Source organism: Dromiciops gliroides, chromosome 2 (assembly GCF_019393635.1).
Source record: "Dromiciops gliroides isolate mDroGli1 chromosome 2, mDroGli1.pri, whole genome shotgun sequence".
In the NCBI taxonomy this organism is placed as follows: Eukaryota; Metazoa; Chordata; class Mammalia; order Microbiotheria; family Microbiotheriidae; genus Dromiciops; species Dromiciops gliroides.
Genome location: NC_057862.1, coordinates 436,775,086 through 436,788,011, shown reverse-complemented (window position 1 = coordinate 436,788,011; position 12,926 = coordinate 436,775,086). Strand labels below are relative to the sequence as shown.

Below are 12,926 nucleotides of genomic sequence, written 5' to 3'. Positions count from 1 at the left end.
AGTGGGGTACACTGGCAAATGTCACAAAAAAAACTCTTAAGGTTTTTCTTGCTATGGTCAGGTCCTTCAGGAGAGAGATGGTTCCAACTCAACCCTCTGACAAAAAGGAAGGAAGGAAGGAGGAAAGGAAGAAAGGAAGGAAGGAGGGAAGGAAGGAAGGAGGAAAAAAGAAAAAGAAAATGGTCCCCACCTACAGATCAAGAAATTTTCCTTTCTGCTTAGTGGTTAGCTTGCTGCTAGGACTGCTGGACAGAGCTCCAGAAATTGACCCTGGAGTGAAACAGTGTCCTCAACCCAGCCCAGCTGAACACTGGCCCATGCCCTTGATTCACACACACACACACACACACACAAGCTAAAGACACTAGAGCTACTTCTGCACCTTCTGCAACCAGCACAATCCCGTAGAGAAAGCTAAGGAAACAGGGATTCAGAGAAATGATCTCTATGCCTAGGTACAATTTCCTTTTCCAGTCCTGTTCCTACTAGGTAGTCAAGGCCACTCAGGATGGACAGCTCCAGCCTATCCCTTAACTCCTGGAGAAGGAAGCCTGACACAGAGCAGAAGGACTTTTGATTCCAGTCACATGCCCTGGTGAGGGTACTGAGAAACCCTCTTTGACTGCCCCCTACATCTACAACCTGCTGGCTGTTCACATCTACTCCCAGCTCACCTTGGTCAACTCCTGGGCATTGGCAAGATTGTCCACAGCAATAGCCAGGAAGACATTCAGAAGGGTATCTGGTTAGGTTCCAGCTCAGGAAGAAACATCCAGACAAAGTGCCCACCTTCTCCTCCATCTCCTGTTGTAGGCCATGCTGGCACTAAGAACGTGCCCTGTGATTATGTGAATCCCCACACCACTCATTCTTCCTGTGCACTCCTCATTCTCCTGAATAAGGCGCCATCAGAAACTTCCCAACAGATCCCTTTACATCACAGCCTCATGTTTTCTCCAAAGTAAGTGGTCTCACTCTCCTGGCACAGCTTCTTCCAGAAAGGACATAAGCTGTTAGGGGGTCACTCCCCTCTTCGCCACAGCAGTAGGAACTCAGTCAGTTATCAAATAATAACAATGATAATAACTCCCATTTATATGGCACATTAAGGTTTCTAAAGTCTCCCAGTTCCCATATCCATGGCAACAAGGAAGAGGTTCTGAGACTCTGAGAGGGGTCAGTGGCACAGTGTAAGCCACTGTCTGGCATGTGGACATGATTGTGTTTAAGATAACGGCTAGGTTGGTATGTGCTTGTGTAATAATGGGTGTGTCCAAATAGATAGGTATATGACTATGTTCAATTGTCATCTGTATGTAACCATTTGTGACTATGAGGGGAGAGTATCTATATGATAGGTATGCTTGTGTGTAGCTATGGGTATGCATGTGTGAGACTGTGCATTGTGTAACTGTGCATGTGCATGGGTATCTTACTGTGGGTATGTCTTAGACTGAATGTGCCCATGGGTAACTAAAGGTATGCATGTATATGTCTGTGCGTAGCTAAAAGGATTTGTGTGTGTGTATGTGTGTGTGTGTGTGTGTGTGTGTGAGACTGTGAATCTGTCTGGCTGAATGTGCACTTGTGTATAGCTACAGGTATGCATGTGTACATCTGTGTGAATATGGAGCTGGCTGTCTTTAGTTGAACAGTGCATGGGCGTTTAACACCAGATATCTCTATGTGACGTTGTACAAGGGACTTGGCCTGTTAATGTGTGTGACTATATGCCTCTGTGTAAAAGATAGTAACAGAGACGTCACGGTTGCAATAATAAATGTAAGAAGCTGGGCCAACTTCCCCATCTTACAACATCTTTTTTGTCTCTCTACCCACTCAGACTTTCTTCTCCAGTCACCTTCCTTGCTAAGTAGATAAATCTCTTGCCTCCGTACTTCATGCACATTATCCCCAACCCTAAACCTTCCTTATCACTATCCTGCCACCATTCCCTATTCCTTCAAGTTGCAAGCCTGGGAAACCCACCCTAGTTAAGCCATAATGTCACTGATCCCTCTTCACTTCTGGCAGCCCCTCCACACTCAGCCGCCACATAGCATCAGGCTTCAGAGCTAGAAAGGTCCTTAGGGATTATCTAATCCAATGTCCCCATTTTGTAAATTCAGAAATGGAGGGTAAGAGAGGTGAAGTGAGTGACTTACCTCAGGTCAGATGGTATTTAAATGACCAAGATAGGATTCTAACCCAAAATTCTGGCTCTAAACTCTGGGTAATGCATATGAGCTCCCAAACACTTTGCACTATCCTAATTTATTCTTGCTGACATGTGCCTCTCAGCATCAATTCTTTCCCTTTCCCTTTGGGTCTGCTCTCTCAGAAGACTGGGAGCTCCCTAAGAGCAGGATGCTCCTGCTTAGCCTCTGTCTTCCCCAGACTCTGAATTCCCTGAGAAGCCTGTCATAAGGTAGGGCTCTGTCTATATTGGGGTGGGGGTAGCATGGGAAACATGGATTTGGCTAATAGGGTGAACCCATAGGGACTTTAAAAATGGCTCTTGGGCCTCATGCAGATCGAGATGGCTCCCTATGAAGCTACCTCATACATTGCCCAAAAAGAACCCCTAACCCATCCTCTCCTAGAGGCTGGAATGATCATGGAGTGAATCAGGCTGAGGCTACTTTCCAAAGCTGCTCACAAGGGAAAAAACCCAGGCTGGGCCACTAACCACCCCAAAGAACCTTAAGGATCATCTGTTCTAACCCCTTCACTTTAGACGGAAGGACAAGCATCTCATCACAGGTCACCCACCACATTAAATAGCATAGCCATCCTTCAAAGCCAAGTCCTCTGACTTCAATGCATAAAAGCCCAACTCCACAAAAAGATACAGTTTCCAAACAGCGTCAAGATGATAAAATAGAAAGAGGAGAGCATTCCTTTGCTGACTCCACCTTGAGATTCGATCCCATGATACATCACCACATTCCAGTCTTCTCCTGTCAGGATCTGTGAGGTGAAATGAAGAGGATAGAGTTGAATGTGTGTGTGTGCGCGCACATATGCATGTCACACACACACACACACACACACACACACACACAGAGGGACCATAATAAGAGTTCACAGGCTAGGGGGCCAAAAAGAGCCCTTGAATCACTAGTCTGGTTTCCAGAAACCAAGCTGGCGTGGACCCAGGCCCTGGATCTCACCCCACGAACTCTCCAACATGCAAGCAAATGATGGAGATGTGCCCACCCAGAGACAGGCACAAAAGATGCATGTCCTTCTACCACCCCCCCCATAGGAGCCCAGATTAGGTCTTCAAGGGCTTCTGAATCAGTTTAGAATCTGAAATTGGAAGGATCCTATATGGCTGTTGGAGAGACCACCGGCCCAAATCCCTCCAGCTCAGAGCCTTAAGAGAAGACACCACATTTAGGCCCACTTTCTGTCCTTTATTTTTCTAAAAGTGTTTTGTAATTTGAGGACTTGAGTGTGCCTTGGTAGACTGACTCCCAGATCCTCTATGCATCTTGTTTTGAATGGGATTTCCTTTTCTATTTTCTCCTCCTGGATTAGGCTAGGGGGGTGCGATTTTTAAAAATCTCTATTTTCAATAACTTCTCATTGAAATTTCCTTTGGTCCTGAATGTAAGCAGCAAACACTGCTCTGAGAGGGGGTCCACGGGTGTCACCAGACTGCCAAAGGGGCTTTTGCTAAGAACCTTTGCTATTGACACCTATGAATGAGTTTATTTTGAATGGTGCCACTTTACTCAAGCTATTATCTCAATAAGCTGATTCTTTATGAATTTTTTAAAAGTAAACCATCATGTCATCAGCAAGTGGGGAGAATGTCTGTCTCCTTTTTGTCAGGCCCAGCCCTTACTTCAGAGAGCCCTGTCTGGACCCCCTACCATGGAACGGCAGCAACAAAGGAAAGTTGCTTTCTATGACAGGGGAGACCTGTTTGAAGGAGGCTGAGAAGGAGACACTAATAGCACCAATTTGTGCTCAGAGGTCATTCCTGGGTCAGGGAGAAAGGATGGTGGACAGGGACCTGGACAGAACAGCCCTGTGGTTGCCCTGAATGCCTCATGTGGAGGCCTTGGGGTGGGGGGAAATAGAATATAATTCCAAGACCCCAGGCTCACCAAGAAGCTCATAGAGAGGAAATAATTATCCAGCAAATCCTTTCTTAGCCAGAAGCACTTGGTGTATTTAAAAGATCTTAAAAGCATCCTTTTCTCTAACTTTGAGAGAGCCTGTCAATCAAGGCTTTTGCCTTAGGAGGATAGGGGTGGCAGTGGGAGGGGAGGCTACTCTCCCTGGAAAGGGGCCTGGAGACCATCAAAAATGGGAAGGTTTTAGCAAAGAGCTTTACTGCCGGGTTAGCCCCCCTGAACTGATGAAATATGCCTACCCTAAGGTAGCTATTCATCTTCTAAAACCACAAGAATCTCAGGAAGAGGCCTCTGGGGCAAAGCAGCTAGAGAGCTGCCCTTAGAGTTAGGAAGACTTGGGTTCAAATCCTGCCTTTGGCATTTATTGACTGTCATACTGGGCAAGTCACTTAACATCTCAGCACCCCCAAAGAAGCTATCGAAGACTGTAAGTTGCAGAGAATGGAACAACCTGCTTTGGGAGAAGGCATTTCCTCAGCTGAAAGTTCTTAAATGGATGAAATCACAGATATGTTTTGCTTTATTATGGTTTTTTTGTGTGTTTTTTTTTTTTTTTTTTTAGTGAGGCAATTGGGGTTAAGTGACTTGCCCAGGGTCACACAGCTAGTAAGTGTTAAGTGTCTGAGGCCGGATTTGAACTCAGGTACTCCTGACTCCAGGGCCGGTGCTCTATCCACTGCGCCACCTAGCTGCCCCGCTTTATTATGTTTTAAAAGAACCTCAGAGATTTTATCCCAGGTCAAACCCAGGTTCCCTCTTGGCCCAGTGCCTAGCTTCCGGCAGAGGCACCAAGGGACAAGTTGGGAAGGGACAGAGCGAGCTTCAACCTTCAGAGCTTAAGGACCATAGGATATTTTCTCCACCTTCTCCTAAGCTTCTGATTGCTTAATTCCTAACTGCTCATCATCATCGCCTCTGGCTACCCTGGAATCTATCTACCTACACTCAGAACCGCAGGGTCAAGGCCCCTTCTGACCTGTCCTACAACCTGCTGGAGCAACTCTCAATGACCCTCACTCCCCTTTCTCCATTCCCGATTTCAGAAAGAGGTGCATAACCAGGAGTGTGGGGGAGCCAGCTCTAACCCAAGCTGACTGTTAAATCTGCAACTCAAGTATTTACACCTCAGAAATCAGCATTAAACATTTATTAGCACTCCCTTCTATAAACACAGCTTGAGCTCAGCAGGAGTGCAGTTGGAAGCTCAGGGACTCACTGAAGTCATCACTAGATTGGAGGTGACTGGTGACTGGAGGCTAATAATAATAATAACATCATAATAATAAAAATTTCAGTCAATTCAGGCTGTTCGTGACCCCATTTGGGATTTTCCTGGCAAAGCTACTGGAATGGTTTGCCATTTCTTTTTCCTGCTCATTTTACAGATAAGAAAGCTGAGGCAAACAGTTAAGGGACTTGCCCAGGGTCATATAGCTCATGAGTGTCTGAGGCTGGATTTGAACTTAGGAAGCTGAGTCTTCCTGACTCCAAGACCAATACTGTAACTGCTGTACCATGTAGCTGTCTTTTTAAATTTTTAAAAAAAATTTTACAGATAAGGAATCTAAGGTCCAGAGAAGGGAATTGATTTACCCAAACTCACACAGATAGTAAGCAGCAGGGCCTCAGTTTCCTTATCTGCAAAATGAAAGGGGGAGAGGAGGCTGGACTGGACAGTTTTTCAGAGGAAGAGACAGATCCAGAGAAGCAGTGTCATTTCTTTAAGGTCACCCAGGGAGCAGAACCAATACTTGAAGACAGATATTTTATAGCCTTCTGCCACACCAACTCCAGACTTCTTTCTTTCTCCAGAAGCCTTCAAATTCCCCTGACCCAAGATTTCATTCTCAGCACCCCTGACTCCCACTTTGCACAGAAGATTGCCACTCTCTGATGTCAACCCCATCATGTATTTGTGAAGCTCAGCGTGCTATTATCCCTAAATCAATTCTCTCCTTCCTCCAGGCTCAGAGGAAGGTGTAGACCTCTTCCTTATCAAGGCTGACCTCTGCACTGATGGGCCTCTAGCCCACTCCCCCTGTTTATTTTATCCCATCTTTGTCTCAAGTCCCTAGGTGGCTGTTTGTTAAGTCTGCCTTTGACCAGTAGATATCAAGCCTCTAGGATGCTCCTGACGAAAATTACTGTCCTTTTTACTGGATGAGCCTGGGGAAGATTCTCTCCTTTCCAACAAGATGGGCAGCACTTAGGGCTAGGACAGTCAGAGTGTATATACTGTGTATGAAGTGCTCTCTAACCTGACCCCTAGGCAAAGCTGGAAAAGAAGTCTGAGGGAACCCTCGGTTCCTATTCCTGTACAAGGAGCCCCACCAGGGAAATATCAGACGTGGTCCACCTCATCCTGCATGATTGAAAAGAAGGCCCTAAAGCATGTTGGGACTGCAGAATCTGACTTTCTCCAGTAGACCTGGGCTTCTCCAGCTCTCTGGGGATGATGCACCCTTCCAAAGGCTGGACCAGGCCATGGGGTTGGTCTGCCAGATCCCAGCCCCCTGGAGACTCTAAGTTTTTATAAGAACAAGAAATTAATCAAAAAAAGAAATCTCCCCCTCTTTATTCAGTTTTAAGCTGTCTTCATTTTCCACGGTACTAAATTTTCTAGATGCATCTTGTAGACCTCAAAGTACTGGAAAGGAAGTTCCCATTCAAAGGCAATTTATCTTAAGATATTGTAAATGATACTAATTTTTTTCATTTGAAATATAAGTTGTGCTATAACCAAAAAAAGAACAAAACACCCCACTAATTTGTGTGTTGGGAGTGGGAGGGGAAGGTGTCTGCCTATCCCCTATCCCTGGAGACTTGGTACTTGACTAGAATATTTCACACCAGACCAAGCAGATGGCACATCCTGGAACTGAGAGCCTTACCTGGAATACAGTGAGAATTGCAGCTGGAAAAGTATCAAAGTTGGTGTTCGGGGTCTCATCGTTAAAATTGAACCTGAGAAAGAAAAAGTGGTGGGAAGAGGCAGTCCATGGTGGGACTCAGCTGGCTGCCTCAGAGGCTCCTATACATGTATATAAGTAGTCAGCAAGTGAACCTATACTGTGCCTAAATTTCCAACACATGGGGAGTCCTCTATACTGGTAATTCTACACTGGCAAGCTCACATTACTCCTGATCATGCTCTGTCCCACACCTCAGGACCCCAGCTCTCCAGGGACAACAATTGCCCCCCGGAACCCTTTGAACAGGTAGTTCTGAGGCCTGAGGATAAATACCACCGATAGTCATTTGGTCTTTTCCTGGACATCTCATGAGTACTCCCAATGTAGAAGTTGGATTTTCCAAAAAGTCTTTCCTAGCAGTTACCAGGGAATTAGATAAAATGTAAGAGATTTGCAGATCACAGAATTGTCAGGTTACTGAGAATAGAAATCTGATCCTAAGATTTCTTTAGTGTAGCTCCAGAAGCTGACCCAGATAATAGTCTCATCTCCATTAGTCTCTCTGCCAGGCCCTGCTCCCTGGCCACCCAATACACTGCCTTAGCATTCCCTCTGGCTCCTTCCAGTACCAGGCAGATTAAGAACATGCTCAGGTCCTGGAGGAAGAACCATCACCACAAGCCTCCTCCAGTGAGTCATTATTTACCCAGCAAAAGGTGATACAAAATGGTGGCCCAGGGCAATGACTCCACTGACATTATATTCATCTACTTCTGTCTCAGACCCAACTCTGTACTCTTCCCAAGCCGAGGCCACTGGCCCCTCTCACCATACCCACCCTTTCCAGGATGATCATCAACAGATGCCATCAGCCATCCACATCAGCCCATGCCACTCACTTGGATGAGTCATGGCTATAGCTTCACCACAGACAGGGAGGGAAAGGTCATTTTATCCACTTACTGTCCTCCAAAGAGCTGCATCCCCAGCAGGGCAAACACCACAATGAACAGGAAGAGAAGGAAGAGCAGGCTAATGATGGATTTCATGGAGTTCAGCAAGGAGACCACCAGGTTCCGAAGGGAATTCCAGTACCTAGAGTGAATGAGGACCAAGATGACCTCTAAGACTAGACTCTTGGTCATTGCCCTTCTTTAATACATGGGATGAAAGCCAAGCTCTCACTGTAGGACAGTCCTAGCAGGGCAGACAGGGAGGTGCTGCCCCAGGGACCTGCTTGTATTCTTGTCTCCATTTGACCTCCAGCAGATGGATTCCTGGATTCTGTGGGTCATTCTCTTAAACCTCTTACCTACAGGGTTCTCCCTTCCAGTCAAACACAGGCTTGGATGGAGCAGGGAATAACTTAACTTGCACAGGTAATGTTGGCTTCAGTCACCAACTCCTTTAATTGCAGGCTTCAAGCTAAAAGTAACTTTCAAGACTATTTAGTCTATGGTTTTTTACTTTTTATTTTTGGTAAATAGTATTTTATTTTTTTCCAATTATATGTAAAGATAGTTTTCAACATTCTTTTTTTAATAAGATTTTGAGTTCCAAATTTTTCTCCCTCCCTCTTTCCCCTTCCCCTCTCCAAGACAGCAAGCAATCTGATCAAAGTTATACATTCATAATTATATTAAACATATTTCCACATTAGTCATATTGTAGTCTACAGCTTCTTAACCTAGGTCTGTGAACTTGGGTTTTTTTGAGTATTTTGATAACTGTCTTTCAGTATAATTAGTTTCTTTTTTAAAAAACTTTTTAAAATTATTTATTTATTTAGCTATTTATTCACCTATTCATTTTTTTATCTATTTATTTGTGGGGCAATGAGGGTTAAGTGACTTGCCCAGCTAGTAAGTGTTAAGTGTCTGAGGTCGGATTTGAACTCAGGTCCTCCTGAATCCAGGGCCAGTGCTTTATCCACTGTGGCACCTAGCTACCCCCAGTATAATTAGTTTCTTTTAGAATCCTATGAATTTCATCTTATGCATTTCAGAAACATCATTCAAAGCCCACAGGCTTCACCAGATTGCCAAGGGAGTCCACAAAACAAAAAAAGTTAAGGACCCCTAATTTAATCCAACCCCTTCATTTTAAACTGAGACCCAGACAGGTCATGTGACTTGTTCTAGGTCACAGGAGTCATGAGTGGCAGAACCGGGCTCAAGCTTCCATTATAGTGCTCCTTCCACCACATGTACCATGATGCTGAGCAGGAGTCAAGCCTATGTCCTCTGACTTCAGCCTGAGATTATTTATACATACATATAGATATAGAGATAGAGACATAGATATAAATATATAGGTATGTGTATATGTGTGTTCATATATACACACATACATACACATGCATACACACATGCATGTATGTGTGTATATCTGTACCTCTGTGTATTGTGTGTACATACATATATGTACACACACTCTCTCTCTTTCTCTCTCTCTCACACACAAACATATGCTGTATATGTGTATATGCATGTGTATACACACATAATGTAGTAGGAATGCATTAATTAGAGCTGGTACTTGACCTAAGAACACTTTGAAGGCTGGGTCAGAAAGTGAGTAACCTCCTCCTACACTCTAATAGGAAAAGTTTTGGCTCCGAAATGAGCAGATAAGAGTTCAAATTCTACCTCTGACATTTACTACTTGAGTGACTATAGGCAAGTCATTTCAACTACCTGGGTCTCAGTTTCCTCATCTGCCAAATGGGGGAAGGGGAGATGTTGGGCTCTGAGGTTCCCTTCTGGTTCTAAATCTATGACTGATTATGATTCTAAAATCTGCTACCCTTCCCTTTCCCCCTCCCAAACAAAGGAACATGAAGGACACAGGCTCCCTAAAGGCAGCCCAAAAAATTGGCTCAGAATTTATCCCAAGGTCACCTCCCCTCTTGGGGCTTCAGTTGTCCCCCTATAAAATGGAGAGGTTGATGTCTGAGGTCTCTTCCAATTCTGACTCTCTGTGGTTCTCTTACCAGATGCTACAAGTGTTAACAAGTAGCAGGGACACAGAAATAGATACAGTAAGGAATAGGAGCTTTGCTCAATCAACTGCAACCAGGAACAGCAAACCACAAGCCAGGCACCCAGCCTCTCTCTCTCTCTCTCTCGAGGAGCTGAGGGCCTGACCACTCAACATGGCTTTGCTATAGGTTCCTAAGTACATGTATCTGATAAAAAGACACAGAAACAACCAGGAGCTCCCAAAGGAACATCTCTCTCTCTCTCTCTCTCTCTCTCTCTCTCTCTCTCTCTCTCTCTCTCTCTCTCTCTCTCTCTCTCTCTCTCTCTTTCTCTCGCTCTCGCTCTTGCTCTTTCTCTCTCTCACACACACAGACACACACATGAGATTCCATCATATTCAGCAGCTCTGGGGCTCTGGGACATACATCTCTGCTGACATGTCACTGTTCTATCCAACAAGGAGGACTTCATGGGAATTTGGGAGGTGAGGGTAGGTTGTAGATGTAAGGATGGTCCCACAAAGCATCCACATAGTTTCTGATATGGCTTTATGCAGAGGAGAAAAGAGAGGGAGGGAGAGAAGAAAGAGAGAAGAAGAGGGAAAAAGAGAGATGAAAAAGGAAGCAGACAAAGAAGAGAGGAGGAGAGAAAGAGAGGACTATTTGAATTAGTCTCAAGTGTGGTTGGGAAATGGATCGGAAATACTTCACATCACTAAGTCCTCAAAGAGAGAGTAAGATCTCCATCCCTTAGGAAACAGAGGGGTGTGTCCAAGAAGGGAGCTCTGGAAGAATAAGAACCTTATTGGGGGAAAGAGTCTTGGTGTCTGAGGACCTAAGTCCAGGTGCTGACACTTAGCTGCATGACCCTAAGAAAGTCCTTTATCCCCTCTGAACCTGAGTTCCTCATCCGTAAAATAAAGATAATCACGTATAATCTACCCCTCTCATAGGATTGTTGTGAGGAAAGCATCTTATAAAACTTAAAATGCTACTGAAGTGTGAGTTATTAGGGTTATAATGATAATTACACATTCCTCACGCTACTACAGCAAGTGAGAGAGGGAAACAAGAGGAGATAGGAAATTGACCCAGGAAGATGAGGAATTTCAAAGAAAGCAAGGGGGAGAAACTGCCCCATCAAGGTGAGGGGCAGTCCCTTTGACACTCCATCCAGAAGGAGCATCCCTTACCAAAGCCACTGACAGCTGACCAGAAATTAAAAAGAAGCCAGGCAGCAGCCACCAGAAGCCATCACCAGAGAAGGATAATATGGTCACTCTAATAGAGCAGGTAGCCAGAAACCTGGCTCAGTGCCAAGAGAAAACTGGAGGGTTTCCAAGTGAAAGGGGGTTGGGGTGAGGAAGAAGCTGAAAACTGATAAAAAAGATTGGAGATTTTATGTCCTCCTTAAGAAGCAAGATACAAGCATTTATTAATCCAGGCACTGTGCTAAATGCTTTACAAATATTATCTCACTGGATTATCACAATAATCCTGGGAGGTAGGCGCTATTATTAGCCTCATTTTATAGTTGAGGAAACCGAGGCAGACAGGTTAAGTGACTTGCCCAGGGTCACACAGCTAGTAAGTGTTTGAGATCAAATTTGAACTCAGGACTTCCTGACTCCAGGCCACACCACCTAGCTACCTTGGGGAAGATGAGAGACTCCTGGTCTGTCTAGCTTAGGTGGTATGAGAAGTTTTCATGGTGGATAGGGAACTGCTGAGAAGTGAAAGAGGAGGAGTAGATCCATTCTGGTCTGGGGAGTTCTTGGACAAAGGGAAAATCCCAGAAGGAAGGCAGTGTGAGGAAAAGGAAGATAGCAGACAGAATAAAGAGGAGATAATAGAGAGAAGGAGAGAAGATGGGAAAAGAGGAGGGAGAAAGGAACATAAAAAATGTGAGAAGGAAAGGGAGAGAGAGAAGGGAGAGGAAAGAAGAGGGGGAAAGGAAGGAGGGAAGGCAGAGAAAGAGAGGAGGTTAGGTGAAAGAAGATAAACACACGGCAGGGCTGACAGTCGCCTGGCCAGCGTCCCTATCCCCTGGGATACGTGTGTGTGTGCAGCCCTGGCCTGAGCAATAGGTAAATCCAGGGCACTTCTTAAGCCGCAAGAAGGAAAAATGGCTTTAGCCATGAATGGCACTAGGCCCCAAGCTTAACTCTCAGACCTTACCTTTCTTCTCAGTTGCCCAGTGGCTTTGGGAAAGTTGGATGCAATAAATAGCCCTGGACCCAATAGTTGCTCTCATTTCTCATATATGGGGTCAGATATTTTTTAAAAAACCCAAAAAACAAAAACAAACAAACAAACAAAAATCTCCAAACTTCCTCTGAAAGGCAGAATTATTTACCCAAAGCCACATGACCAATAAAGGGAAAGTGAGCTTGATTTCACCCCGAGCCCCACACCCCAGATGGCCACCTCTAGAGGTACTAGAATAGCCTGGGACTCTTACAAAGCCCTGCAGGGGCTGCCTAAAGGGCGGTAATTCACTTTCCTTACCAATATGTTTTGGATGAATTCTGGTTGGTTGTTTTGGGTGAAAAAATGACTATTTTTAAATGAATAACTTTTGTTTTTATAACATTTTACAGCTTATCAAGGATTTTCACGTTATCTCCTTTGATTCTCATAATTCTGAAGGGAGTAGGTATGATTATACTGATTTCATAGATGTTTACATTCTAGGCCTGGAGGGGTGAGATAATTTGCCTCGGGGCACTCAGCTAGCGGAATTAGCCCAGGAACCTGGGTCTCCTAATTCCAAGGCTAAGTGCTCTTTCCATGGTACAACACTACCTATTCGTGAGAATTATAGCACTGGAGAGAAAGAGTGAGAGGTGATTGAATACCTCCTGACACAAAGCCAGCCCTTCTCTA

General features: G+C 44.8%; 1 protein-coding gene across 6 annotated transcripts in view; it reads right to left on the bottom strand.

Moving 5' to 3' along the window:
* LOC122740281 (voltage-dependent N-type calcium channel subunit alpha-1B-like) overlaps positions 1-12,926 on the bottom strand; it is a 225,947-nt gene that overhangs the window by 146,352 nt on the left and 66,669 nt on the right. For all 6 annotated transcript variants that reach the window (XM_043982276.1, XM_043982270.1, XM_043982274.1 and 3 more), the window contains exons 12-15: positions 8,024-8,155; positions 7,040-7,112; positions 2,853-2,970; positions 675-742 (exon numbers count right to left, since the gene is read on the bottom strand). In XM_043982276.1, coding sequence (XP_043838211.1) covers positions 675-742; positions 2,853-2,970; positions 7,040-7,112; positions 8,024-8,155 — 391 coding nt within the window. The remainder of the gene's footprint in view (positions 1-674; positions 743-2,852; positions 2,971-7,039; positions 7,113-8,023; positions 8,156-12,926) is intronic.